At 40.5% G+C, this 27,947-nt stretch overlaps 1 protein-coding gene across 3 annotated transcripts; it reads left to right on the top strand.

The window, feature by feature from the left end:
* The first annotated feature begins 388 nt into the window (after positions 1-388).
* On the top strand, positions 389-27,232 carry TGS1 (trimethylguanosine synthase 1). 3 transcript variants are annotated; one of them, XR_001877752.1, is made up of 14 exons: positions 389-529; positions 1,280-1,344; positions 3,080-3,255; positions 5,051-5,903; positions 7,314-7,431; positions 8,384-8,470; positions 9,529-9,700; positions 11,043-11,397; positions 12,268-12,438; positions 13,379-13,522; positions 14,779-14,995; positions 16,081-16,159; positions 24,454-25,496; positions 26,525-27,232. XR_001877752.1 is itself a non-coding variant. In XM_017833296.1 (13 exons), exons 1-13 carry the CDS (start codon positions 432-434, stop codon positions 24,568-24,570), a joined length of 2,649 nt encoding a protein of 882 aa, XP_017688785.1. In that variant the 5' UTR covers positions 389-431; the 3' UTR covers positions 24,571-27,232. The 3 variants fall into 3 exon arrangements, 2 of the variants coding, with proteins under 2 accessions (XP_017688785.1, XP_017688773.1); XM_017833296.1 differs by having other exon boundaries at positions 3,083-3,255; positions 24,454-27,232; XM_017833284.1 differs by having other exon boundaries at positions 24,454-27,232.
* The last annotated feature ends 715 nt before the right edge of the window (positions 27,233-27,947 follow it).

Below are 27,947 nucleotides of genomic sequence, written 5' to 3'. Positions count from 1 at the left end.
CCTGGTTTTACCAGACTTTGGCTGCAGCATCCTTTGTTGCAGGTTTTTGTGGCGATGCCCTTTCCTCCCCTCCTCTGAACCCCAACAACACGCAAATACTCCTCGCGGGGCGTCACTGAGAGCACAAGAAGCCGCATAACCGCGGCTGCCCTCCACCCCCACCTACAGCTCTCCAAAGCCCAGCCACCCCGCAGCGGAGCAGCCTGGGGCGCCGACAGGCGGAGCGGGACACCCAGTTCGGGTGAAGCAGCTGCTCCTGGAGCAAAGACCGCCCCCCGCTCAGCCGGCGGGGCTCGGGCCGCCCTCCGGCCGCGGCGGGGCGGGCTCGGGCGGGCTCGGGGTGGCTCGGCCCCGCCGCTGCCTTCCGCCGGAACTGCCGGCAGGGCTGTGCGCGGCGTGGGTCTGCCCGCGGCGTGGGTCTGTCCGCAGGGATGGTGCAGGACCCGGGCGGGATGCTGGTGGCGGAGCTGGTGCTGCGGGCGGGGGCGGCTCGCAGCATCCTCTGCCTCTGCTCCCGCGCCTTCGTCGAGTGAGTAGCGCCGGGCGGGGGGAGGTTCCCGCCGGGGAGGTGCGGGAAGGGCCGCGCTGCTGCGGCCGTGGGGAGGGGAAGGGGGTGCGCACAAAAGGACCCCGATAGGTGATGTTTACCACAGGGTACCAGCTGGGGGTGAGCAGAAAAGGGCGAGGAGAGCCCCCCAAACGCCGGCTGCCGTGGGGGCCCTTGCCGGAGCGGCCCCGCCGGCCGCATCCCGCTCCCCCCTGGAGCCGGGTCTGGGCGTCCCCTTCTCCCCTTCCCAAACGGGCGCCGGGGTAACATCATCCTGATGTCATCCTGAAAGGATCCCGAGCTCATCCTCCTCATCCTGAAAAGTGGAGCCGGTTTCTCAACGAGGGAAGGAGAGCCTAAAGTTTAATTCCGAGGTGTTATGTGTAGCTGCGACGTTTTCTGGGCGTCTCTCTTATGGGCTTTCCCGTCAGGCTTTAATTAAAGTGTTGCTTTTTCCGGATTGTTCTTTTTATTTGCTTTGCGTGTTTAGAGTCACAGGGCAGCCCGTGTGGGAAGGGAACTGGAAAGGTCTCCTGGTGCAGCCTTTCATGGGAATGCAAGCCTAGATGAGTTTATTAAGTACCCCGTCCAGTCACATCTTGAAACCTCCAGTGATGGGGACTTTACCAGACCCCTGGGGACGTTTTTTCCATTGCGTGATTGTTTTTACTGTAAAAAAACCGTTGTTTCAGTGATGACTTCCTGCATCAATGTCTGTCTTCATTTTTACAGAGATCGAAAATTATATAAACTGGGATTAAAAGGATTTTATGTCAAAGATGACAATGACAGTACAGGTAACATAATGAAATGTACTATGCAGTGTGATGTGCAGTCATACTTAAAGTGAGTTTTGTGTGGTTATTTAAATTGTGAATAATAGCTTAGCACTTACATAGCTTTCAGGTTACCATAATCTTGATGTGGAAGTTTGTGTCAAACCAGGTGTGATATTTATTCCTGTCCAGATAGACTTTACCACCTCACATAATTTTCCCCTGGTGCATGGAACAGATTACCTCACAGGTCTCTGACCTGTTCTCAGATCATAATTTCAGCTAACTCAAAAATAATCTGTAGATCCTAGGTGTTTGCCTGGGAGCAGTTTTGTCTTGCTGCCTCTGTGCCAGCCTAGGACATTAGCTGTTGCTGATTAGTCTGCTGGGCCAGAAGTAGAGAAAAAACAGTAGCAGCAATGGGGGAAATTATGATTTGCATATATACAAAGGATCGTATGAGGAGGACCAGAAGAGTAAGTCTCTCCCTTGGCATGCTTATTTTGAGGAATTCTCATGGTGTATACTCTGAGAAATTCAACACCACTCCCTCATTCCATCCTCCTGAATTCCTCACGTATGCCTACATGAACCGTAATTCTTTTGGTATCTGTTTTTTCTGTTGCTATGTTGGTAGATCCAGCAGCATATTAGCTTGATTTGAAAGGAAGTTGGAACAGAAATAAAAGCTGATAGTTAATAGCACAGATTAGGTGGAGGCAGTATGAGAGGAGTGAAGAAGGAGAATGTAAACCATGTTTTTGTGCATATATATGAGTGAATTATGGTGAGAGTAATCAGCTAAAAACAGAAAGGTCTTGTGTTATATGATAATTCAGCAGTAAATATATCCTGAACAATAAAACCAAAAATGTTTCAGTATTATCAACTGTGTCAAGAGCTTTTGATTTCATAATTTCCATCAATATGCAGTTCCTGCTTCCTCAATAGTATTTATGACTTTGTATACATATGATATTGCTTAACAATTTGATAATGTGCAAGCAGTTGATCAGGTACATCTAAGATAATTTGGTTCTGTAGTTCACACATTTTTGTAAAATCATGTTATCTCTGTCAGTGTGGTTTTGAAAGATTTGTAACAAAACCAAAAATTTCTTGTATTTTAAGTTTGCTGTGACATATACCACAAGAACTCCAGTAAAGAATTTTTGTTTCATAATCCTAGTTTTTCTGTTGTTTTCAGGGCATTATTGCATTTTGCTCTGCAAGTTATTGAGGTGAATGTTCGTGGGGGGTTGACCTCAAGCACCTTCACCCTCTACCCCAGTTCTTACCGCTGCACATCACATTATGTGGTGTGGACCATCCCTTCATACAGTTTCCATCTGCAGTCCCAGCTGTGTTCCCTCCCAGTCTCTTGCCCATCCTAGCCTACTCCCTAGCGAGGGCAGAGTGGGGAAAAGAGAAAGCTATGAGACTGTGCAAGCACTGCTCAGCAATAGCCAAAACATTGATGTGCTATCCACACTGTTTTACCCACAAATTCCAAACACAGCACTAGAGGCTTCTATGAAGAAAGTTAACTCCATTCCAGACAAACCAAGAGCAATGTTTTTGTTATCAAAGTTACATTTTGATTCCTACTGATAGTTATGCAGAAATTGAGGTATTTATGAGGAAGATTTTAAATGGGAAAGGAAGCATAAGAGGCAGTTTTGCTGTTTTTTGTGTGCCACAGTGTGGCACTGAGGTATCAGTACCAGATTATATTCACAGGTAATATAACTGTTAGCAGGGGAAGAAGAAGCGTCTGAGGAGGAGAACCATTGTCCCAATGTGAGATTTAAGGTGGATACTAATCATGCGCTGGACCCAGAAGAAGTTGAACTAGACTCAGAAGCTGAGCTTATGAAGAGCATGGGGTTGCCTGTTCAGTTTGGTGGGCAGTCAGCCCAGAGAGACTTTGTGGTAAATCTTTGCTTTCTTTATTTGTTCTGTTTGCATTGTGTTTCCAGATGTAAGGATGGCAGTTAATGGAAATGTATTGGAGTTGCCTTTAAGCTGCCTGCCTCGCCTCCTTGTAACAGCACACAGCACGTTGGTCTGTCCAGTTTGCAAAATCCACCTGCCAGTTTGACTAAGCAGGGTTAAGGCTGTGCTTTATGCTTCCATATCTGTATTGCTCGAGTGACTAGAGAGACCTGATTTAAAACAGCAGTGGTAATGCTGGTGCTGATGTATCAGGAAACTGGAACACTCCAGTCTGAGCATGCATTTCACACTGTCTTTAACTGTTTAGCTTTTGATACTAACATAAAAAACTAATTTTCAAATCCCCCTTGCAGCTGATAAAGCCAAGCTGTTCCAAAGGACGGGACTGAGGCTTTGGTGCTCTGCTTCTCAGAGAGAACATTTGAGCTTTAGAAGGAGGCTGAAGTTTTCACAGATGAGAAAAAGACTGTGGGACATTCAGTGTCCGTTTTATGGAGTACAGACCTCCCTGGCAGTGAGAGAGCACTTTTGTGCAGAGCACTGCATGGTTCTGACTTGATTAATTTGTAAATAAATAGGAGAAACTTGTATGTGATTTAAATTGATGGCATGTAAATAGACAATACAGGCATCCAACTTTGAACCCAAGGTATATGTGCAATTTTTGTTACTATGTAGTAATACAGCAAATAAGTTGAATGGGAAAATAAAATTATTTTTTTACTTGATTACTGCTAAGCAGTAATGGGTGTTTTAACATGACACTGTAAGGGATGCAGATGAGAGATTCTCTGATTCTAATGTCCTTATATAATGTCCTTATGCTTTTGTGAATGCAACAAAACTAGGGATTGCAGGTGATGGGACGTTTGGAGTAATATCTGTACATTTTCAATCTTTTGCCTGTGTGAATTCTTTAATCATAGGAAGCATCTCCGAAACAAGTGGAGTTGTATTTGATGAAACCACCAAGTTACCTTAGTGTTCCTTTCTGTAACAGGTTTCTGTTCCATTTAACAAGTGTTGTAGCCCAGTTTGTTGTAATAAGTGAAATGGTTGTGTTGCACAAATGAAAGGGCCACCTGTTAAGAGGAGGCTGTTTTTCCCTTGTACTTCTGTTTGGATCAGTGTCTTCAAACATATCAGAGATTCTGCTGTGGGCTTTACAGAGCTTATGAGTATAAAGTGATGCTTTTTTTGTGTACAGCACCCAAAGATAGCAAGGATTTAACATTCTGAGAGGCTGAGCATTATATGTTTGCTATCCTAATAAGACACTGAACAGTGTTTGCGAGTCAGGCAGCTACGGGGTGAAAGTAAGGGTCAGCTTCCACAGCCCCCTAAAACAGGTCCTTGATGTTACTGAGATGCTGTTGAGCTCAAACCGGTGACCCCTCAATTCCTGACCAACTTCCCTTTAGGATTTTATAGTGTTTCGTGTTGACGTCTTTCTTTCTGAATCCTTGAGCTGCTAATGACTTTGCTCTCAGCAGCCCTGCTTCTGTCTGTAATTCTGCCTTTTTTTTGTGCGTGTCTTTCTACAGACTTTCTTACAGCTCTTTCTCACAACTTCCTCAGAAGTGTCAGACAAGGTTATACAGCAGGGCCATTTCAGACCCTAAAACTCTGCTGCCTTTTTGGGGAGATATCTAATAACAGTAGGGTTGCACTGAGAGGGATGGTTACAATCGAAGGAGAAATGTGCTCGGAGAGAGGATGAGGCTGTATATACATTGTGGACTTCTAAGAGTGTTTTTCCATTTTATTTTAGGCAACAGAAAATTATAAAAAGAGAAATAATGTGAAATTTATGAAAAAGAAAAAGAAGAAGAAAAAAGAGTTACAGCAAAAACATGAGGATAAAAGGGGACAGGAATGCCAGGATGAAGGTTGTGGTGGTAGTATCCAGGCCATTTCTAGTGAGCTGGCCCTAGCTACAGAGCAATGTGAGATGAGCAGTAAATCTCAGATTGTAGCTGAAGAGAACTGTGAAAGTTCAGAAAGCCTTGCAAATGAGGCTTTATCCAGTGAACTTCAGGAAAAATGGGAGAAGTACTGGAGCGAGTATGGAGAGGGCCTTCTTTGGCAAAGTTGGTTGCAGAAGCATCAAGAGGTCTCATCATCTGAAGCCATCACAGCCTCTGAGCCTTGGAATAGTCTGGACACCAAGGGAGAATGGGAGCAGCATTATAATGAACTGTACTGGTATTATTGGGAACAGTTTCAGTACTGGACAAGTCAAGGATGGACTATTGAGAGCTCACATGGGGACAAGGTGGAAGTTAATGGGGTTACGCAGGAGACTGGTCCTTTGGGAGAAATGAACTTGGTTAGCCAAGGGCCTGAATGCAGTGAAGTGCTGAGCTTGGAGCTGTCTCCCTCTAACACCAGAAGTGATGAAACACTCCCTTCAAGTGCTGAGCTGCACAGTGAAATCATCTCTGGAATTTGTAATTTAAATCTGAATTTAAAGGAAGTGGAGCAGAGCAGCGCAGCTCTAACAGTAGCCCACCAAGGTCATCAAGAGCACAGTTTGTCTGACAGTGGAAGTCAGAAGGAGCCCTGTGATGGAGGAACCAGGAAAAGGAGCGCATCTTGTGAAAATAAAAGTGTTAACCAGTCAGGTAATACAAAATAAGCTAAAATTGATTCTATCAGAATTTTTCTCTAGGTGGTTATATATCAGAAACAAGGGCACATCTGTATTATGCCATTTTAAAAAAGTCGATCAAGCATGTTGTGGAATGATTGTATACTTGATTCCTTTTTCTACCTCTGCTTTTCTGGATGATTTCTCTCATCTCTAACCTGTATATTGAATGTGTTCTTCAACCAGAAGTGATTTTAACAGAACACGTACTTCATAAATCTTCAAATGTACTACAGAAAGTGGTGAGAGAGCACTGTTAGTGCACATTTATTTATCTTGGTATTGCAGCTGTGTCATGCAGCTGATATGTCTCTTCTTACTGATAGTCTAAAATGACTGAAAACTCAGGCTGATGTTCTTATGAATCTGACACATTTTAAGAACAACTTGCTGAGAAAAAAAAATAGTTCTGCAGTTCCGGGGTTGGTGTTTGTTTTGTTTTTTTGCCTTCTATCTAAAAATGCCATACTTGAAAATAGACTTTTCTTTTCTTGTTCTTTGTTACTGTGGACAGATGTCTTCCAGAGGTCCTTTCCAGAATGGAGTTGTCAATTAAGCAATGAGCTGCAGTCATCTTTAAACCCTAAATTCATATATTCATAACTAGTGCTAACATGTGAAAGTGCCAGGTAGTAGTGTAGTACTGTGGTGAAAGCCAGTGGCTGTTCTTTACACTACTTCTGTGAGGGATGTAAAAGATGGGGCTCCACATCTTTTTTGCCAGTTAGTTCAGCATGCAGAGAGAGAACCATCTCGTTTGCTTGCCAGTTCTTGCCAGCGTTCATTGTAAACAGCAGTGTCACATCTTTCCTGACTATCAGATGTTTCCTTCTGTGAAGAGGGGGATAAAACACGAATTATCAGCAGCTCGGGACTTCAATTTGGTGGGAAACCTCTGAGTCTGCTGCTAGTGACTTTCTAAGGGACGAAGAAGCAGGTGTGGTCCCACCTTAATCCTACAGTAGAGTTGGAATGGGAAAGATGAAAGGAAAATCTCCTTTCCAACAAGAAATGAGAGGAGTGTTTAAATCTTCTGCAATCACCTTTGCCTAGCTAATGGGATGGAAACCAAATTTTACATAAAGGAAGAAACTATTTCAAATTTTTTACCTTGTAGGCGTTATATTTTTCTTGCAGAGCTGACATAATTTCAAGTTGGTCCTATGCAAGGTTTTTAACTCTACAGTGTAACTAATACCAGAAGCTTTTTTGGTATGTTGTCCCTCAGACAAAGACAGGTAAAGATATGTGTGTTTAGCACTTGTGCCTTATTTGTCAGATTCAGGTATGTAGGACAGCCTAACTGTAGCTGCAGACGTACTACGGGGACGGGAAGATAAGGAATTGATTTATGCAGAAGGAAATATGATATATCTTTTTTTAGGTTCACAGGAGTCATGTAGCCTGAATTCAAATGAAAAAGAGCAGTTGCTGCTTCATGACCAAGATGAAGATGAGGACGAAGAGCCTCCTGAATACAGACATGTCAAAGTCAAGAGAAGGCAAGTCATGAAATTTAGATGAGCTTTTTTTTCTCCAGAAGCCCAGGTCCAGAAGCCTCCTGAATTTATAGTAACTATATCTTTGATTGAGGATGTGAGTTAAAACGTCAGTACAAAATGGCATAGTCTTCCATCACTCCTTTATCACTTTGCCTCGCAACAAGCAGTGGATGTTTCTTCTGTTGCTTTATGAAAACAGTGTATCGCCTCAATGACTGTGCAAGGTGACAGTACTATTCTTGTGTCACTGAAGGATACAAGATTGTTAAAATACACAGGAGAACTTGCTAGGTCTAATTAGTGTAGACAATACAAGAACAATAGTAAATAATTTGTATTTTTTAACTGAATTTTATGCTGCCTGTAAAATGTTCAGAGCTATAGCAGTCATAAAATAGCTAATCTCTGTCTTGTCACTGTCTTTTTTTTTCTTCTCTAAAAATCTATAGCCTCAAAGATGATGAGATGGCTCTTCCTCTGTAATAAATTTGCAAACTCAAAGGTGGAGGAATGGATGGAATTGTTAGCTGCTAATCATGTAGCTCTGGTTTTGTTCTAGTACTTTCCAGTTGCCATGGCACTAATAATAGTTAATAATATAGTTAACGTAATAGATGATGAAGGCAATTTGGAAATGGAGTGAACAAATGCTATCTTCATCAGTTCCATGTAGGTCTTAATATTAAATATTTTAAGAGGTCATTCAGAATAGTTGGGATATTATAATCCCAAAAAAAGCACATATGAGCCTAGAATTGGGTAAAAAAAACCCAAAAACTCATGCACATAAATATACTAGTGTTGTCTGCTTTGTTTGGTTTCAGCAGTGTGTGGAGGAGCTTACTGAAGCCCACATTTAAATGTTTTCAATACATGAGATTTTTAGTATATCTGCAAAGTAAAAGTGGGTTTTTTTACAGTAAGTAACTTTGTCATCCGTGTTTTTTCCTAGTCATGAACTGGATGTGGATGAGAACCCAGTGGAAGATCCTGAAGAAACCTGCTCTGTGTTGGGTTTCAAGTGTGGAACAGGACAAAAGTAATTACTTACTTATGAGGAACTCAAGGTTTCTTCATAGCAAGTCAGCTCTCTTGTTATTATTGAAATAGACCATCCATTTCCCTTTTGTTAAACTTTTGAAGATAATTCCCAAAGTTCATCTCTGCTCTAAATAAAACTGTCATCCTTTGGCTAGAGAGAGAGAGATGCAAACTTACAGAGACTAGTTAAAGTGCTTTGAAGCAGAAGTGTAACTCGTACTTTCAGTCATGTAAATGTTAAATGGCTGGTCAGCTACTTAAATTAGAACTTAAAGGCTCTGACAATGAATGGTCCTCTCAATTTGGAGTCCTGTGAGCTTAGATAATAATTCATATCTGTTGTATATTAGAATAAGGTTGCTTTATACTAGTAAAATGTTGCTGTATTAATAAAGTGTTGCCAGGGTGTTGACCAGAGAAATTTCATTTTTGGTGGTATGACCTAAAATTACACTGGTCAGTGCTGTAGGAGGAACATCATAGGGCACAGGTCTTAGCAATTCTGCAAAATGCAGTTGTTTATTACATACCTGTTTCAAAGAGAAGCATGTTTTGCAGTTGACAACTTCTGTTCTACTTTATAGAAATTATTTAAGTCAACACTCCATATTTCCTTTTTGGGGGGAAGTTGGGTTTTTTTGGTAGATTATTTTCTTATTGCATTTGCCAGAAGACAAAAGTAGCTGTTTTGGAAGTTCTCTACAGCCACCGAAAAGATCTTTTATTCTGCTAATCAAGATCTTTTTTTATTTCCCATTCTTCAGACTGGTCTGGGAAATTGCTTCTATCTGGAGTTATAAACGTATTCAAAAAAATTAAAAATCTAAACTCAATTTCGTTAAATGTTTTTCAAATAAAAATATTTTAAAGTGTTCTTGAAGGTACATTGTTTTGCAGCTGCATCCATGACATATATTTTAAGTGGAGCAAATGTCTTATAAAGAAATAATTTAGTCTAAATTGTCTTTTTGTAGACATCAACATTCATGTTAAAGCTTCCAGACTGGAAATTACCCAACTAAATACTTGTCTATCTGTCTATTTATTTACTTTCAGGTATGGTGGAATTCCAGATTTCACCCACAGAAGTGTGCAGTACTTGGAGAAAAAAGCAAAACTCAAGTCCAAATACTTGGACATGCGTAAACCAAGGAAGAGCAAAAACACACACATCTTCTTTACAGAGGAATCTGAAATGACATGCAAAAAAAGCAAAACTTTGAAGAAGGTAGTTTTAATTGTTAGCACTGTTGTAGTTCATATACTTATCTGCTCCTTAGCTCTTCTTGAATTATGAAAATGAAAAACAAATTAATTGCCCACAGTAGATGGCATTTTTAAGTGTTAGTCCACTGCTCTTCTTTTTTTTTTTTTCTTTTTTTCTCCTCCTCCCTGCTCATCACCTATATGAAGAGTATTTAGATCAGGGTGGTTATAGAAAGGCTTTGGTGGACCCTGGGGGCAATCTGTCAAGAGGAACGTGAGCTTAAATGGCCAAGTTATGTGAAAGTAATTCCTAAAATATGGGTGCATCGTACCTTTAGAGGTGTGTGTGGGTTTCTGTAGTTACTAAAAGTATCTCTGGTTTTAAAATACATGTGAGGCCAGTTGTTAGTGCTGGCATTTCAGCAGTGACAGAAAATGTTTATGTAGATTAGTGTATTTCATGTTCTTAGTAATTTGTATCAACAGTTTTGCTTATACCTCTACCTGCATTTATTTTCATCTCTAACTTTATGCTTTTTTAAAACAAAACTCAGAAATTAATAACAAGTAGAAACACTTGTTCACTGTACATTTTACTTAATTGAATCTCTTTGAAAATCTGAGGGAACAGATTTTAATGTTACTTTGCCTTCTTCTGGGATGCTTGGCATTCCCTGACACCCAAGTGTAAAACACTGTTACCTGGTGGTGGCAACGCATGTTGTACTGAACTCCAGTCCCATTGCTATAATTTTTGATTAATTTTTGGTCTTGTACCTGGGGCCAGTATAGTTCAAGGGCAGCTTTAATTATGTGAAGAGAAAAAAAGTGAAAAATTCCTCAGACTTTCAAGTAAGAAACTGCTCCGGGTCGAGAGCCACTCAGAGCAACTCTAATGTAAAAGGGAGCATCTGTGTGTGCCTTTGAATTTGGAGTAGCATCTGCACATTGGTTAGGAGGTAATGTCGAGCTCTCTGCTGTGCAGCAGAACCCTTTACCACATGCACCATTCGTTACATCTTGGAGATGAGGCAACTAATGTACGAAGGTAATTTTACCTGTTTATGCCCTGAGAGGCAGAGTACATCTCTGAATGCAGATTGGAGAAAGATAGTCAATTAAAAAGCAGTAGACTTGGTCGCCTGTGCTGTAGCAAGTCTAACTATTTCTGTTTCAGAAAAAAAAGGGGGCATGTTTAAGGACTTCTTGAATGTTTTGACTCTGGATATTTTACTGTTTCCACAATACACATGGTAGAGAATGCCTGCAATGGCAGGTGCTCTTGAACTGTGAGACTTTTAAACTGTGCTCTAGGTAACTGCTCTAGGTACCATCTGATTATCTGTGATATTTGACAATTGCAGGTGGAAATGTTCCTGAAGCGGGTTAGTAAACCCGAGGAGGAAGCTACATCCCAGACAGCCGTCCCTCAGAGTAAATCGGAGGCATTGTCTGAGAGCAGCAGCGACTCAGAGGGTCAGGAAGGCCTTACTGCCACACAGACTGTGATGCTGAATGCTGAAAACCAAAAGCCACCATCTTCCAGTGCAGCCTGCACAGAACCTGTAGGGAGCAACCTTGAGGAGGAGGCACAGGAAGCTGCAGAGAGTGGCTCCAATGAGCAGGGTGCAGCGGGGCCAGAGCGTGGTGGTGGGCGGCAGCTTGTCTCTCTGGATATTCCCGATTACCTCCAGGCAAACACAGAGGACGTCAGCCAAGGTACATCAGTTTCCTACAAACTGGTGAAATGAATTGGCAGTGGACTTAAAGCTGCCTTCCCAAGTTAGTGTTGTGCATCACTTATTTATTTTGTTTATTTGAAGAGACTCATTAGGTCCAAGGGGCAATGAGCATGATTGAGAGCCGTGCTAGTCAAAGTAGCTTATTCCTGGAGTGCCAGAATCCCAGGTCTTGTCTATAAAATTTGACATTAAAGATAAATGGTAATTTTTGATGTTCAACATGGTCTAGCAGGTTTCTAATTCATGTCTTGTTCCCCTCTGCAAGGATGAGGGTGATTGACTTCGGGTCAATCACAGACCATCAAGTTTTGGGTTCTCAAATGCACAATGCTGAGCTTCATGGAGCATGTGTTGTTAAAATTATTTTCCAGAGGGAAAAAAATCAATATTTTTAACTTTTCTATTTAACACTAAACAAAGGAAAAGGGGATTTTTCAGGTTTTTATACATAGGTAATCCTTCCTACAGTAATTCAATTATGTTAGATTCCTACTGTAAAACTCTTGTCTAGATTGGTTCTTATTCTTTACTGATATAAGGGCATTAAATTGGTCTCTGATCAACTTGTTTGCTCGCTACATAGAGTTTATTGCCATCAGTTGAAGATTAAGGCTCTTATATGATGGGTGAATTCTTATGATTTTTAGGACTGTGACTGATCCCTTGAAATACAGGATGCTCTTTTTTAACTTAAAACCACTAATCTGCATAATCTGGTGAACAGTAATAAAGGACATTTAGCAGTATTTTTAAACAGGAGCATCTTATATCTTAACTCTCCCCTACCTACCGGTTACATTCCTCACCTACAAGAACAGTAACTGTTAACTTTTGCAGTGTCTTCCAGCTGTAGATGAAAAAATAACCACAAAGAAGAAGGAGAAGAAAAGAAGAAGGAATAAAATTGCACTGAGATCTATACCTGCTGAGATTGCTGCTGATCCAGAGCTGGTCAAGTACTGGGCACAACGCTACCGGCTGTTCTCTCGGTTTGACGAGGGAATTAAACTGGACAGAGGTGTGTTTAGTACCAAGTGTGCTGACTTTGTGGTATGACATATATCCAAACCAATGGCCCTTCTTGCAGTATATTACTGATTTTCTTAAAGGAGGAACATTATTGAATGTGTGTTTGCACCTCTGGATAAATTCCACACCCCCCAGCAGGCAGGTGAACAGAAGTCTTGGACTTCAGAAGTGCTTCTGGTGTGGGACACCTCTATCTGCATTAGTCCTGATGTTTGCTGAGGATCATACTGGACCCAAATTATACTTGATCACGACTTTTTCAGAAACTCAATAACATTTTTCTATTTCTATATTTTATAAAATAGTTTTGTGAAGCTTCCAAATATGCTGATGGATCCAGTTTTGTTATTTTGTTCCGACTTTCAGCAGTCACTTTCAAAATTACTTTTTTCCATTTTTTACATAGAAACCACTTGAAATCATAAATTTATAGGTAAAAGAGGAATTAGGATTAACGTTCTTTTTGTTTCTTGAGTTTGTAAGCCTTTCATTTCTAATGCTCTCCCTCATAAACATGCAGATTATTTGGCAGACCAGGCATTGTGGTGAAGAAAATAACGTCAGATAAGAGAGAATATTTCTGGTTTTGTTTGCTACAGAGCATAATCCTGATGCATAAAGGTTTTCAGAGCTGTGTCTGTGGACTTGTCCTTGATAGGCCAGAATCCTCAGCACCAAGTTCAACAAAGCACTTACTGAGATCAAGGCATATCTCTTTGCTTCAGTGAGGCTTTGTTTGCTTAGCAAATCTCTGGACTGACCGGAGTTTATCATCTTCAAAGCCTGTATTTCCTGGTCGAATGCACTAAGCCAAAATTGTTGGGATTAATGCTAAACCTTCAGTTGTGTGTGGGGGTTGGTTGGTTGTTTTTAAATTAGGTGACCTTGAAATAAGAGGCAAAAATACATTTCTTCCCTTTCTTTTGCAGAGGGTTGGTTTTCTGTTACTCCTGAGAAAATAGCTGAGCATATTGCAGTCCGTGTTAGTCAGTCATTCAACTGCGATATCATAGTGGATGCGTTCTGTGGGGTTGGAGGAAACGCTATTCAGTTTGCATTGACCTCAAAAAGAGGTAAGTAGGTGTTGTATATAGCATTATTTTGTTTCTCCAGTCTTTTTCCCTAAAAAATTTGGGTACGTGCTTTGTTGGCAGATTTTTTTTTCAGCGCTTCTGTAGCAACAACAACTTTTTTGCTTCATATGACTCACAATATGACCTTTCTGTTTTCAAAAAGGGCCTATAAAACTGCTTTTTGATTTTAAGTCAGAGTTGGATTTGTGTTTTACTAGTCAACGTTATTTTTATGTGGCATAGTATCTAATCTGTTGGATATTTTGAAGATTGCTGGCAAAAGTGGACTTCTCTCAAAGCTGCTACTTTTCCCAATTGTTACCCCAAGTCTGTGTACTCAAAAGCAGGTTATGTGTGAATAGTACTTAAAACAGTTGAATGGAATCACCTGCAGGTGCAGTAGAACCAAATACAGAAAAGTGCTGATAACTTAGTATTAAGCTAATGCCAACTAATGGAATTGTAGTGAAACATTGAGAGTACTTTCTGTAAAAACATTTCCTACTTGATATTCGTCTGCTCATCAAACACTCTGGTAAATTACAAGTTCATCTAACTCTTCTGAGCAAGACAAGTGGTAGTTTCTACTGCATTAAATTTGGTAGGTAGTAATCCATTCTATAAGTATTTTCTAAATTTTACTTAGCTTTTTGTTTTTCCTGGCTAAATTTTTATATTTATTATTATGCCCTTTTATCACCTCCTTTGTGCTGTGTTAGGTGTGGGTTTTTTAAACTCAATTTTCAGTGTGATCACCCACAGATAAATGTTTCTTTTTAACAAAGGAGAAGAGTAAGTTTCTAATTGACACCATTTAAGTTGTCAGGCTCCTGCCAAAATTGAAGCAAGGAGGACTTCCTCTCTTAGGTGGAGAGCCTTACCCACTATTGAGCCGAGATGTGGGGTTGTCACAGCAGCAGATGTTTGAGTGCCAAAAGCTAAAGCTTCCCAGATTTGCAACAGCAGCTGAGCCTTCTCAGTCTTGGCTACGTGGCTTCCCTTGCTGGTTTGTAAATGCAGCTCTTGGCAGGTCCTTCCTCTCTGAGGTGCTGTAGCTTCATGTCTGCCACAACCTATAAAAGTCAAGTAGCCGCTCACCTCACAGCAGTAGATTATAGATGTGACCTGTGTCTGATTGCTACAGAAGGACACCTTCCTTCTGAAACGTCCTGACCGTGGTTGGGTGGCACTGGCTGTGTGGGTTGGGTGGCACAGTCCACGGTGACCCGCATGTTTGCTCTCTCTCTCCCTTGCAGTGATCGCTATCGACATCGATCCCGAGAAGCTCAGCCTGGCGCGCAACAACGCAGAGGTGTACGGTGTGGCGGATCAGATCGAGTTCGTGTGCGGGGACTTCATGGTGCTGGCTGCCGGCCTGCAGGCAGATGTGGTGTTCCTCAGCCCACCCTGGGGGGGACCTGATTATGCCACTGCCGAAATCTTCGATATCCAGACCATGATTTGCCCAGATGGATATCCTTTCCAAGTTATGCACTGTCGTGATTGTCAGTCATTTACAGGTGGTTTTCTCTTTTTCTTCTCGTCCCTCTCTTGACATGGGGTTTGCACATCCAGTTGCCTGGATGATATGGTCAGCAGCTGAACTCCCAGAAGTGCCACATTTCTTTAATTCTCTTCCCCCAGCCACAGCTATGTGGCTTTGACCACCTAAATTTAAATATTTTTATTAAAAAAATAATAGTTATGAGTTATTCTTAAAAGTAAAAAATCCATTAGAGGATTGAGTAGTTTCTTAATTTAAAGCATTAATTCAGCAGTTTTAACTCCTTTATATAATTTTATTAAAATACCCTGAAGTAATCAAATAGCCATGTGGTATATATATATATATAGATAATAATTAGTTATGTGAGCTATGATTTTGTCATTAATTCCACTTTTTGACTGATTTATAAAGGGAATATCTTATTTAAAATATCTTACTAAAACTGTTCTCAATCATAGCACCAGCCTCTGACTTGGGAAATCACAGAAGAGTGCAAGCAAAATATTAACCCTTTTAATTAATGTATAAAGTTCCATGTTAACTTATTAACAGTGCTATTGAACATTCATCTGGGAAGGTATTAGCATAATAGTTTCATCAAATATGAAGTATGGGGAGTCTTTTGTCCGAGAATAATCTCATTTGTTTCCTGTTTTGCTAAAATGTAGCTATGTTTATAAGCGTAAGAAAGTCTTTGTATTCATGTATGAGAGATGCCACAAAATGGATTAGAAAACAAATGTAAATCAAATGTATTACCTACAAAAAACATTGAGATTTCTCAAATACTTCTCTGTAGTTCAGTTAAATTTTCTTAAAGTGAGTGTTGGGGCCTTTTTTCTGCTTTCCAGGGCCCTAGTGGTAAAATAGAATTTCTGCATTTAGACAATAGGAATTTCTGCATTTCAGAAGAGATTCCTACTCACCCACTCAGAAGACTAACTATAATTTAATTGCATAATGACTGAATTTGAGTCCTACTTTAAAAATTAATGAATATAAAGCAATTTTTTCTTCCTCATTCTTGTTTTTTTCCTTTACTGGCTTCTACATTTGAAATTTTCAGGCTCTCCAAGAAGATCACCAACAACATTGTGTATTTTCTACCTCGGAATGCTGATCTTGATCAGGTATGTTACTGCATAAGGGCTTGGTAATCAACAAAATGCTCAGCTGGCATAAAACATAGGTATTATAAGCACAAATGTAAGACTTTTCAACTGAATGTGGAGAGTTAGGGTTTTTTAACTTTGACCCTCATGTTAAATGATTTCTGTGTTAGCAGTACTTTTGATATGTTTAGAAATGGGAGTAGCAGATTATTTCCATGATTTTGGCACTGTCCCATCCTAAAGCAACACATGGGAGGTTCATACAAAAGATCCAAAGTCAGTAGCCAGACAGATACATAATTATAAAAGAAAAAAGATACATTTTTAAAAGATACATTTTAAAAATATACATTTTAGCTCTTACTATCTGATAAGTTGCTGAGTCCCAGCCTTTGATGTCTTTCAGTTTATGAAGGAGTTGCAGGAAATTACTGTGTATCCTGCAGTCACTGCTATCACTGATGAGTAGATCAGACACAAATGCTGTGCCACCAGAGGTGGTACTGATGCTGTCTACACAGGTGTGTGGTTCCATATGGGCTGCTTGCATTGCAGTGATTCGTGATAAACACACCATTTGTTGCACTGGCGCAGGGGAGTTTGTATTAGAGATTTTTGTTAGAATTTTTTTTTAAGCAGTTAGGTGACTAACAATTCCCCTGAGTGTCTGGTTTAGTTTCCTCTGTGTATTTTCTGTGCTAATTAGGTCTTGTAGCTTTTTGCAAAGAAGGGATCGGTGAGATGATCTCCTCGCCTGCAACGTGCCACAGAACTTCCCAGCATTATTTCTTGCTTTTCCAAGAGCTCTGTCTGACTTAGAGCAAGCAAGGTGTCAGGCCGTATGGTGGCTTGCGGAATCGTTGGTGGCAAACAGCTGGCTTGAGAAACAGGCTGAAGTTCACATGGCTTGAGTATTAGCACACTCTGATCCCACGCTATGAACAGCACCATTGGTATGGCAGGTGATGATGATTCATTTCCTTTTTGCACTTTAGGCAGGTGAAATGTCAAAGTGGCTTATGAATCTTTGAACAGGGACCTTAATTTTAGGCATAGTTTCTCTAATTTCAACTTCCAAACACTGCGTTTTACAAAATATTTCATTCCCGTGATGAAGAATTACTTCAGCAGTTTTCTGCTCTGCTTATGAGCATTTTTTACTGGGTTTATGGTCTAGTGGTTAGGGTGCAGGACTCTCACTGCTGCGACCCGGGTTCGATTCCCAGCCCCCCGGGCAGATGGAGCTCGTCAGCCTTGTAAGGCAATCCATCTAAGAGAAGGTCACTCTAAACAAACCTACGTCCTGAGACCCTCACTGCCACTGTCCAAGCTTGCTCGGCCCTGGCAGATGAACCTCAGGATTAAAGGGTGGGCTCAGTTCAGCGCACGCTGTGTCTCACCTAAAAAATCCACTGCGCAGGCTCGAAGGGTAAAGACCTTTCCCAAATCTTCGCTCGCGAAGACTGGCCATTATTATAAATGGGCAAAGGCATCTGCGTTTCAGTTACATTCCCACAAAAGCATCCAAGAGTGCTCCCTGCAGGCCACATCTATTTCTGTGGAAGAGCTCAGCACCTCTATGTGGTTGGGTCAGGTGTCTTGCCACCTCTACATCTTGGTGTGATTGGCTCTCAGTGGTGTTGATGTACATCCATGGCTTTGCCTTTACACAGATGGCTGAAGAGTAGCAGCTGTTGCTCAAAACCATGGCTTAGTTGTTAAAAGTACATGGCTGGAGATCTGAATTGAGTTCAGTTCAATGTTCCAGGCTGTGGGCTACTCTCAGGAAGAGAAATCGGCTCCTCATGCCTTTCTCTAGAGATTATGTCAATATGAGAAAAAAAAACCCGAACAGTTGATGATCTCAGAGCAAGGAAAGAGAATGTCAGTCTAGCCCCCTGTTTAGGGAAATGTTTTAATCCTGTGTGGACAAACTTGTGTCAAACATGACTAATACCAAACGTGACCTTAGTGGATACTCTTTTCCATAGGACACTGGTTATGGGTTTGGCTGCCAACATCTCTGGCTGTATTTAAGAATGAAGCTTCTGGATTTACTGCCACTACACTTCCACAGCCGTGAATCTCCAGAAAAAAACCTTTATTGTTGAAGTTCCTTAATACAGGCAGTTTTCTTCTCAGTTTGCTCATGGTTTTGCCCACAGTTCTTATCTATCTTACTTTTCTCATGGACCAGATAGAGTGGCTTCTGCTGCAACAACTGCCTTGGCAAGGGCCTGTGGGCACCACTGCAGGGGTGTAGCGATGTAGCTTGGGGTGTGAATGTACTCCATAAACTCCAGGGACCTATAAAAGCTTGATGGAGTAAACTTTAAACTTAATGAAGTAAACTTTTTGCTGAAGACTAACACCCAAAAACCGAATAACGGATACAGTGATATTTGCTGAACAGATTATCTGCTGCCTTAGATTTGAATGGAAGCTTAAAAACCTAAGTTTGATTTCTGATAACATTGCTCAGGCATGTAGGATTTGCCTCCTCTGTGTCTTCAGAAATTAATTTAGTATGCTCCTAGACATATGTAAGGCTTTCAGAGATCACCTAGCTTTTTCTTTTTATGAAAGATAGCTTTTAGATAGCTAAAGGAGAGCAGGGATCCTGCTCTGGTGAGAAAGCAGGTGGTAACTGACCTTGACTTAGCTGTGTTGAAGAACTCTGTGTTCATTGCTTTATTAGTAGACAAGAGATCCAGCCTTGTTCCACACGATTTTATTGCAAAAACAGTGCTTATTATGTCTGCAGGCAATGCCTTTTCTGTGTAGAGTTAGTGTTGCAGAGAGACATGGGGTTCTTTGAATTTCCTCATAAAAAAAATCACTGAGATCGAAGAGAATTGAATTTTTGTACTTCTGCCTCAAGAGGGAGCAGCAAACCAGTGGAATATGGTCGGTGCATTTACAAGAAATGTAAAACATTTCCCTGAATTGCATCAAATTTCCTTGATTACAAACATGTACTTGTTAGAAAAATTGTAATGTTTGCAGGTCCATTTTTAGGTTGAATCAGTCTTTAACAGTATTCTTTCTTGTTAAGGAATAATCAGGAATTATATATATGTGCATGCACATACATTAAAAAATATTGTTTTATTAATGCCTATGATGTAGCTCACATGTGATACCCATCTCTCTGCAGCATCTTTCCCTCAGTCTTTTCTTTCTATAAGTTTTTTTTACACCCTTAAAAAAAAAAAAAAAGAGAGAAAAAGGGAACGTTGTAACAGAGACTTCCATGAGTGCCTAAGAAGCATGCTTGTTGAGAGAGGATGATTAAATGTAGTTTATGAAGTGTTTAGCAAGCTGTGCTCTGCCTCATTGTGCAGAGTGAAAAGTGTATACTCACCTCAGGGACACGGATTCATCTCGGGTAGTCCAGTCTCTTTCATGGACTGTTTTCTGTACCGTATAATACTTCTATATCTTAATATTTGCAGCAAAGAACGGGGAGCCTGAGAATTGTTGGTGTAGGGCCTTCTTCCTAGTGGTGGGATATATTCCTATCACCTCATTGCAGAAGGCACACTCAGTTCCTGTTGATCTCACTGATGGTCAGAATGGAGTCAGGATGCATGATGGCTCCCCCCAATAAAGTGATGAGCCTAAAATGTTGGTGACCTGGTATGTTGTGCTACAGATGTCCACATCAGCATCTTTACCAGCCTAGCCATGATTGAGAGACAGAGTACTGAGGAATCAGGAGATTATTAATTATCCTGACTGTGGATCATTAGTGGCTCAGGTACTGTATTGTGCCTTATTGATTATATAAAACTTCACCATGCTTTGAAGACAGGCATACTGTTGTTTGTGATAGGTATGCCTAACTTTGTGAAAGTTAGGCATACTTACTGTTGTTGCAGATTTTTCTGCCCTAAATGTTTGTGTTTCAGACCTGTCTTATATTCCAAATACTGCTAGAATATAGGAATGGCTTTTTTGTTTCTTGTCTAGTGTATAAAATGATTCCCTGAGTCTGGAATTAAGTAAAGTGCTCTTGACCTTGATAGTCCTACAAAAAAATCCACATTATGCTGGTATTTTCCTTTTTTTCTTGTCTTTGTTCCCACCTCATCTTCATCAATCATTCTGAGAAAATCTGGAGTTAGACACTGAAATCTTGTTCTGTCTGCAAGTCTAGTACCTGGATGGGAAAATCTTTGCTGTGTTTCTGTTTTTGCAAGTCCTCTTGTTAAAAGTGACTGCTCAATGAAGGGAGTGTAAAGATGGGTAAAGCTCATTTATTTATTTTAATTCTCTCTGGTGTCCTTCAGAGAACAGAAGATCATACCAGAGAGACCAGTTTAATAAATGAACATATGGTAACCCCTGTGAATTAAGAAATTTGATGGGAGGCTGGGTAGTAAGACTATTACTGGCCCTGTTCATTTAGCTATGAGTTTAGACTGAAGACCTTACCAGATGAGACCCACCAAGCAATGGCATCTTTATTTAGGAGTAAACAGAACAATGAGCAAAGCGGGGAGTGAGAGGCCAGGAGATGAACTCAGATTAATCTGATCATGTTTTTAAGATGCTTGGATATTAGGGGAGTTAGCAGGTAAAGGACTGTGGGTTGATGTGTTTTGCAGGCTGATCATTTCTAAGTGAACATAATTGCATACACCTCAGCTTTGACTATCATGTTAATAATGACAGCTTTTAAGCAGCCCCCTTTAAACTCACATCTGTTCTCTGTCCTTGGTAAGAGGTAAAGCCAGAAGTTACCCACAGCATATACCGAGCCAGAGTGACACTTCTGGACTTCAATCTTCCTAAAGCTCATAGTGCTTAAATACTGAACTGTAGTTTGCCTACTCCAAGTTAATAATAAATAAATAGATAAATAAATAAACGTCTGGCCTGTCAAAAGGTGGCAGCATCACTGTAACAGTGGCATAATTCACCTGCAGACCTGTACAATATGAAAAATGCTGCCTGAGAGCATTTTATTTTCTTATGTTCAGTGTAAAGAATACCATTGCCTTTTTTTAAGTGGTTTGGGTTTTTTTTCCCCCTAGCCTTTAGGTTGTTTGCAAGGGGAGGGGAACCCTCTTTTTACTAGACCTGTAAAATTAATTGAGTGACAGTATCCATGTGTGAAGCCAAAAAACTTAACACTTTTTGGCTTCACAAGCTTTTGCCTGTCAAGCCAAAAAGCTTGTATTTCTTATCTGTCAGAAAAGTTTTTAGGAGGGGAGAAAAAAATGAGGATAAACTTTTTGTCCAGTTACCTTAGGAGTAAGGTGGCTAGAACAGATAGGAAGTCACTTTACTAAAGGAATTTCAATATGATTAAAAAAAAAAAGAAACAAAACAAAAACTGCGAGACCAACAGGTAAACCTTCAAATTCAAAAGCACAGAAGAATATAAAGCAGGTTTGCACCTCAAGCAGCTTGTGCTCCTGAAATAATCTTCTATGTTCATTTCCCTTTTCATATTTCTTTCCCAATGTCTCCTATTTTAAACTTCAGACCAAACCTGTTGGCTGCTTTTTTAATGCTCCATGGCTGTGTCTGTAGCTGTGGACTTTTTCTGTCAGTAGTCACTGAACTGAAGGATGAAGCATCCAGGTGAGAGGGGTGCAAGGAGGCGATGACTGAAGCTGCATCCTTTTCCTCTGCCTGGGGAGGCGTGTGGCACGTGCAGAATTATCTAGCACAGCAAAGGAGGCAATATCTGTCCACTTGCATACATGGGTTTATACTAAAGAACAAACCAGGATAAGGAGAGTTGCCAGCAGGAAATCATTGTATTTGCACAGGAAAATGCAAAAATAAAGAAACTTTGGAGTAGTCCAATTTTTAAAAGAAATTAAAAAGCCTTTTTGTAATTACCATTCACTGCAAAGCCAGGAGATGTGTGTCAGTATCTCTAAAAATAGGTGAGCACCTTTGTTTTTCTCAAACCATCGTTCCTCAATCTGCTGTTATTTTTAGAGGGCGTCCCTCTGCCAAACTGGCAGCTTTCTGAAGCTTGGTGTGTGGCAGCTTTCCCTCACACCGTCAGGGTTGACTAAGCCCTTCTGAGGAAAACTTGGCAACTCCCACGTAATCAAATTTGCAACCACCCGCAATTTACAAATAAACATCATTGCAGAGGATTTGCATTTGTCTCTTCTGAATATTGGGTTGGGTTGAAGAGCGTACTTTGCCAGATCTGTCACTGTGGAGCCTGTGCCCACGTGCTCATTTAAATTTTTGTCACCTTTGGGTTTGTCAAATACTCCTAGTCGTTGTTTGAAATAGTCTTAGTTATCCTAGATTTAGCACTTAGAGACTAGACACGGCATATGTACATTCTCGGCTGCCCTTTGGTGGACGTGACCCGTCAGTGTAGGAGCAACATTTGTCTGCATGGTGATGAAGCATCTTGTTTTACTTGGTCTTCTAAGAGAAATATGTAGTAAACACTAGTGTTTAATATCAATGCATTAGTCATACTTAGATATGCAAGTGACACAAATTGTGCCCTGCAAACAGGAGTGCATAACCCCAAGACAGTCATTTCAATATTATATTAAATTGACTAATCCAAGTAATATTTTAGAATACTTAAATGACACTAGCTATAAAGTGCAAAGCCTCTTAATGCTATTTGGAAGGGACAATCCAACTTTTGTTTGTAATAAATTAAAAGTATAATCTTAACATCTTCCTAAAATAAAGATACGGATCACCGCAGAATGTTAACTGCTTTTAGGATTTCAAGTACGAGCAGATAAGTTGTAAAATTAACATTCCTGATCACTTGCCAATTTCAGATTCTTGTGCTATTTATAAGTCAGCCAGCCTCTGCTTTTTTACTTAAGTGGCAGGTTCCTCTCTGACAAGAACATGGAAGGTTTTTTCCTATCACTATTAAACTGAAGGATGAAGAAACCTCTCACTTCTGTTTTTGTCTACAGAAACAAAAAAATGAAAAGGGGGAAAATAAAACCAAAACAGAAAAGTAAATGCTTGATCTAGATAAGTGTGTCGATTTTCTGGGCAAGTCAATAAAGGTTCAGAGTATAATTTAAATTAATCTGTTATTTTTTCCTGATAGTAGGTTGATTTTTTACTTACAGTAAAATAGAGGAAGTTCAGCATGTTTATATTTAAACCTGCACAACGGAGTCAAGTCTCAAGGGAGTTTAGAAGTGTTAATAACACAGCCTGAACTTTAAGTTTCAGCTGCTAACATCTTGGTTTAAAGATCAGTTAAAATCCACTGCAGGATTCTAGACCTTGATCACTTTGTCTGCCGGAATAATTTTCCTGCAGCAGCCTGGGAAAACAGAACTGGCTGTGGAGCAGGGACCCCCACTACAGGACAGGTCCTTGGGGGGTCCAAGATGGAGGGGAAAAAAAAAAAGCAGTCAATGTTCAGTTTTGGTGGTTTTCCTTCTGACTGTGCGGTCTGTCCTGATGAGGAATTGGTAGCCTGTAGGCTGACATTCCTGAGAGGGACCGTACTAGGTTTCATGAGTAGGAACAGGAGAGGGGAGAGTATTGCATGCTCCAGTCCAAAATGCAAAGTCTGCTGTCTGTCTGGAATCATAAAGCATTAAAGGTGTGCACCAGGCTTGGTCAACAGAGCATGAATGGTGAAATTCTCACTCCAGTGATTGTAAACATGAAGCTGGGACCAGCACTGCCTTGACGGGCTTTCTCTGCCTGCAGATACACTGCTGCCCCCAGCCTTACCTTCCGCACTGCCTGCAACTCCAATCAGTGCACACAGCAGCTCTTTTTTTGGTTGCAATAGCAACAACAAACTGTTTTTTGTGAGTTTCTCTGCCTGTTTGGGGGTTGGTTTTGTTTGGGTTGTTCCCCTCCACCCTCCCACTCTTCAGTGCAACCTTTATGCTTCCTAATTCTAATTCCTAAAATTGGTTTTCCTCTTCCTCCAAAATTTGGGATTTGAAGTCTTTTAAAGCACAGTTTACAGCTTGCTTTTTGCCACAGCTGGGCATCTCAAGTGCCAGGTACCCTGTAAACCAGAATTTAGGATCTCTTTCTCAGCACAGCATGTAAAATTATGAGTATTTATCTTTGGTTCTGAAATCCTCTTATTTTCATGATTTGGGTGAGGAGGGTTTTTCAATCACAAGAAAGCCACAAACCACTTCTGTGAGTTAAAGGAGGCGTAGAAGGAGGATCAGAGGCATTAAGTGCCAAGGAAAATTTCCCACCAGTATTAACAGAGCAGAGATGAGTTTTAGGTGATTATTTCACGTGAATAAAAGGTTTGGGGTTTTGCCTCTTTTCCCATGCGTTGATTGCTTTACTTCTCATTCTTTGTTTTTCAGGTGGCTTCCTTAGCAGGCCCAGGAGGGAAAGTTGAAATAGAACAAAATTTTCTCAATAACAAACTGAAGACGATAACAGCTTATTTTGGTGATCTAATAAGACATGACATCTCCTGAACTCAGTGTGGATTCTTCCAAGCCCAACCGCCCTGACTGCTGCTTTGCTTAAGCTTTTGTACAGCTGGCTGGTCAGAAATAACTTAAAGCCATTTTCCACTTTAATTTCTGTTTACAGAAGTTTCTTCTGTTTATTACTACTGTCAATAAATGTTTTATAATAATTTTGACAAATTTGTCAATGTAGAGAAGCTGTGAATTTTTGAAAAAAGATCTTTATAAAATGCAGTTTTGCAAGGTTTGAGCCCTACCCATGGAAGGGGCACTCATGATTTCTTTGCAACTCTCACAGGTGCTACTTCTGTGCTTGCTCTGGTTTTAAGCATCCAGAGGGTCAAGAAGAAAAGCCTGAAAGCTGCCAGGTGTTTCAGGAGCTGTTGTCTGTGCTTGAGAAGCATAAGTGCCTGAACATCAGGTGGAACTAGATGGTCAGGTACACCATGAGAGGTTAACCCCAGTCCACCTCTCTGGCTCCATGCTCATTGGGAAACCTTTTCAGGTTTTCTTTGTAGGATGAAGGTTCACACGTTACTTCCAGTGAGCGCTCTGGATTGTTGCAGCACAAGGAGAGAGCTTGTTTGTGTCTGGAGGCAAAGCTCTACTCTCTGGGTTTTGCCATTTTATTAAATTTTATTTTTTTCCTCCTTGACAGTCCTTCTTCATTGCAAAGATATTTTGAAGAAACCTGACTGGAAGTTTGTACCAGTAAACAGAGGGGTATGTGTCCCCCTGTTTTTGAGGCATTTTGGATCCTCACACAGGCTTCAGGGAGGCAGAGGGACCCCAGCTCTTCCTGGTGAGGCCTCCCTGCTCCCACGTGGTTTGGAGGGGAAGAGTGGCTTTTGGCCACTTCTCCAAGCAGAAAAGGAGGCAGGCAAGAAGTGCCTAGGGCATGGATATGGCATTCTCACTGAAATGCTTGTACAGTAAGTCCCCAGTCTCAATGTTGAGCTTGTTTCTGACATAAGAGTGTAGGAATAATAATTTTTAAGACAGGTTAGTGCTGCTTCTTCTCTGCTTGGAGTGCAGTAGGATGCTGAAGGCAGCAGAGACTAAGCACTAAACCATGCATTAGTGCTATCAAAGAAAAGCATAGCATAACTGTAGAATAACCAAATAAAGAGGATCTATTTTCCTCCTTAAGGAATGAAACCCAACTCTTCAAATCATTCAAGAGAACAAAGTGTTTGCGTGCATATGGGATGTTAAAAAGCATGCAGCCTGACGTGGTGCAAGTTCACAGTGCAGTAAAATAGCACTTGGGAAATAATTTTTTTCAAACTCTGCCATCAGTCTGGTACCTGACAAGTGCTAAACTGTTAATGACTGTTACATCCATGCTTTATGTAATGTATTTCAGTTTACTTTGAAGATAATTTGGCTAATTTGCATCACTGCATTTTGCCACAGTGCTACAGTGAGGAGGAAGTGTTGTGATAGTGCTGGACTCTGTATCAATATTTAAAGGGAATTATTAAGGAAATAGTATTTCTTAGTTTGCTATTAGATGGTAAGGGAAGTTGGCGAGAGTGCTAGTATTACAGGAGCTCCAAATCTACTGTGGCAGTGGCATATGAATGTAATGATGCTGTTAAATTTTCACTACAAGCCACAAACAAAAATGCAAGAAAGTCATGAGGCCAAATGAAGATTAGATTAATTTATACTGTCTATGTCACAGTACTCTGTACACTGAAATTTTACTGTATTTGGCTTATTGCTGCTTATAGAAATACCCTTGTCTTATTGTTTGGTCCTCTTTCCCTCCCTAAAGTTAAGGGGATGCTTTAGAGGCATTTTGAGATCTTGCTGACGCTATAAAAGGAAGCTTTGAGGGGGAAAGGCCCCTGAATTTACATTTACTTTCCAAAAAGTAGTTCAGTGCCCAGTATACAAAATGTGGAAGCTGAAATATAAAAGGCACATCATTTACTGTTTTAATATTTACTTCCAGGATCGAGAACTTCATGGTAAAAAGGAACAATTTCTCAAAGGTCTCTGCTGAGCTTTGCAAGCACATGAAGTATCAAAAGCAGAAGAGTATCTTTGTTCGTAGCTGTTCCTGTCTCTAACCAAGAAGTAAAAATGGTCTTTTTTTTTTTAAATACAACTTGAAGTTGGAATACACTCTGCTGGGTTGTGATAAGTGTTTGCCCTCATCTTTCCACTTGCACGGAACTGGTGAAGTTCCCCAGGGCTTTGAATCTATCAATCTGTTAAGCCTAAAATACATATATGACTTTTTACTTTTTTGTTAGTAAATTCAACCAACAAGCACTTCATGGAGGACAGCCTAAATTATGATATGAGTTTTTATAAGATTTTATTTTGCTTTTTATTTCAGAAAAAATTAACATGGGCTGAGACGCTGTTAAATTTCTGGACAGCTCATAGCCAATGCTTGAATACCCTTTTGGGATTTAAGCAGTATTTCGTAAATGATGCATTGGGCAGCAAAGAAATTATATTGCTACTGTAAATATTCATAGAGGTTTGGTCTTTTACCCATTTTAAGCTACAGAATAAGCTATAGAAAAATGCAGACTTTTGGTTTGGAAGTTAACTAATATTTGGACTAAATGCAATAAATACATACAGTGTTACACTTTCCAGTGTGCTCTTGAACACATCTCTTTTGGTTTATCTTAATTAAATCCAGAATTAAACCAAACCAATCAGTTTCTTTTTCTGGTGCATGGTATGAGGAGATGCAACGGAACAAGGAGTAAGTACATTACAAGGCTGAAGCTTAATTTTAGGTTCAGGGGGACCAGAACAGAGCATCATCAGGGCTGAGCAACTGTCTATTCATGGTAGGACAGTTAGCATTGTGCCCTTCTCTGAAGGAGGCCCCATTAATGTTAAGGTAAAAAATTAACTGTTCCATGAAGTTTTCATTTACACATTTTAGAAAATCTTCCCCAAGTGTAACGTTTCTGAAATAACATCTGGGTCTATATGTGCAGCTCAGGGGTTATATAAACAAATTAATGTTACGCTACAGTGACCATGGTAATATTTAGCAGAGGGAAACCCCTTAAATAGCAGAAGGGAAAAACTACTTGCAGTAACTTATTGAACGAATCACAGTAGAAAATTGAGTCATTTTCACTTGGTTTACTCTCATCTTTCATATGCCTCATGGTCACTGTTTGTTTTAGCTGTCCTCCCCTCATACATGGTGTAACTCTTGGGGATGGTCCTGTGCGGGACTAAGAGTTGGACTCGATGATCCTTGTAGGTCCCTTCCAACTCAGCATATTCCGTGATAAATCTTCCCACCTCCAAATACGAAGGAAGGAGGGTAATCCTATCATGTAGTATGGACTGGTTTACCATTGCTAGTATAGCCTTTCCAACGGAGGTATCTTAGTATT

Source organism: Lepidothrix coronata, unplaced genomic scaffold (genome assembly GCF_001604755.1).
Source record: "Lepidothrix coronata isolate B3197 unplaced genomic scaffold, Lepidothrix_coronata-1.0 Scaffold6, whole genome shotgun sequence".
Lineage (NCBI taxonomy): Eukaryota > Metazoa > Chordata > Aves > Passeriformes > Pipridae > Lepidothrix > Lepidothrix coronata.
Note: the sequence above shows the minus strand (reverse complement) of the source record. Positions and strands in the feature narration are given on the sequence as shown.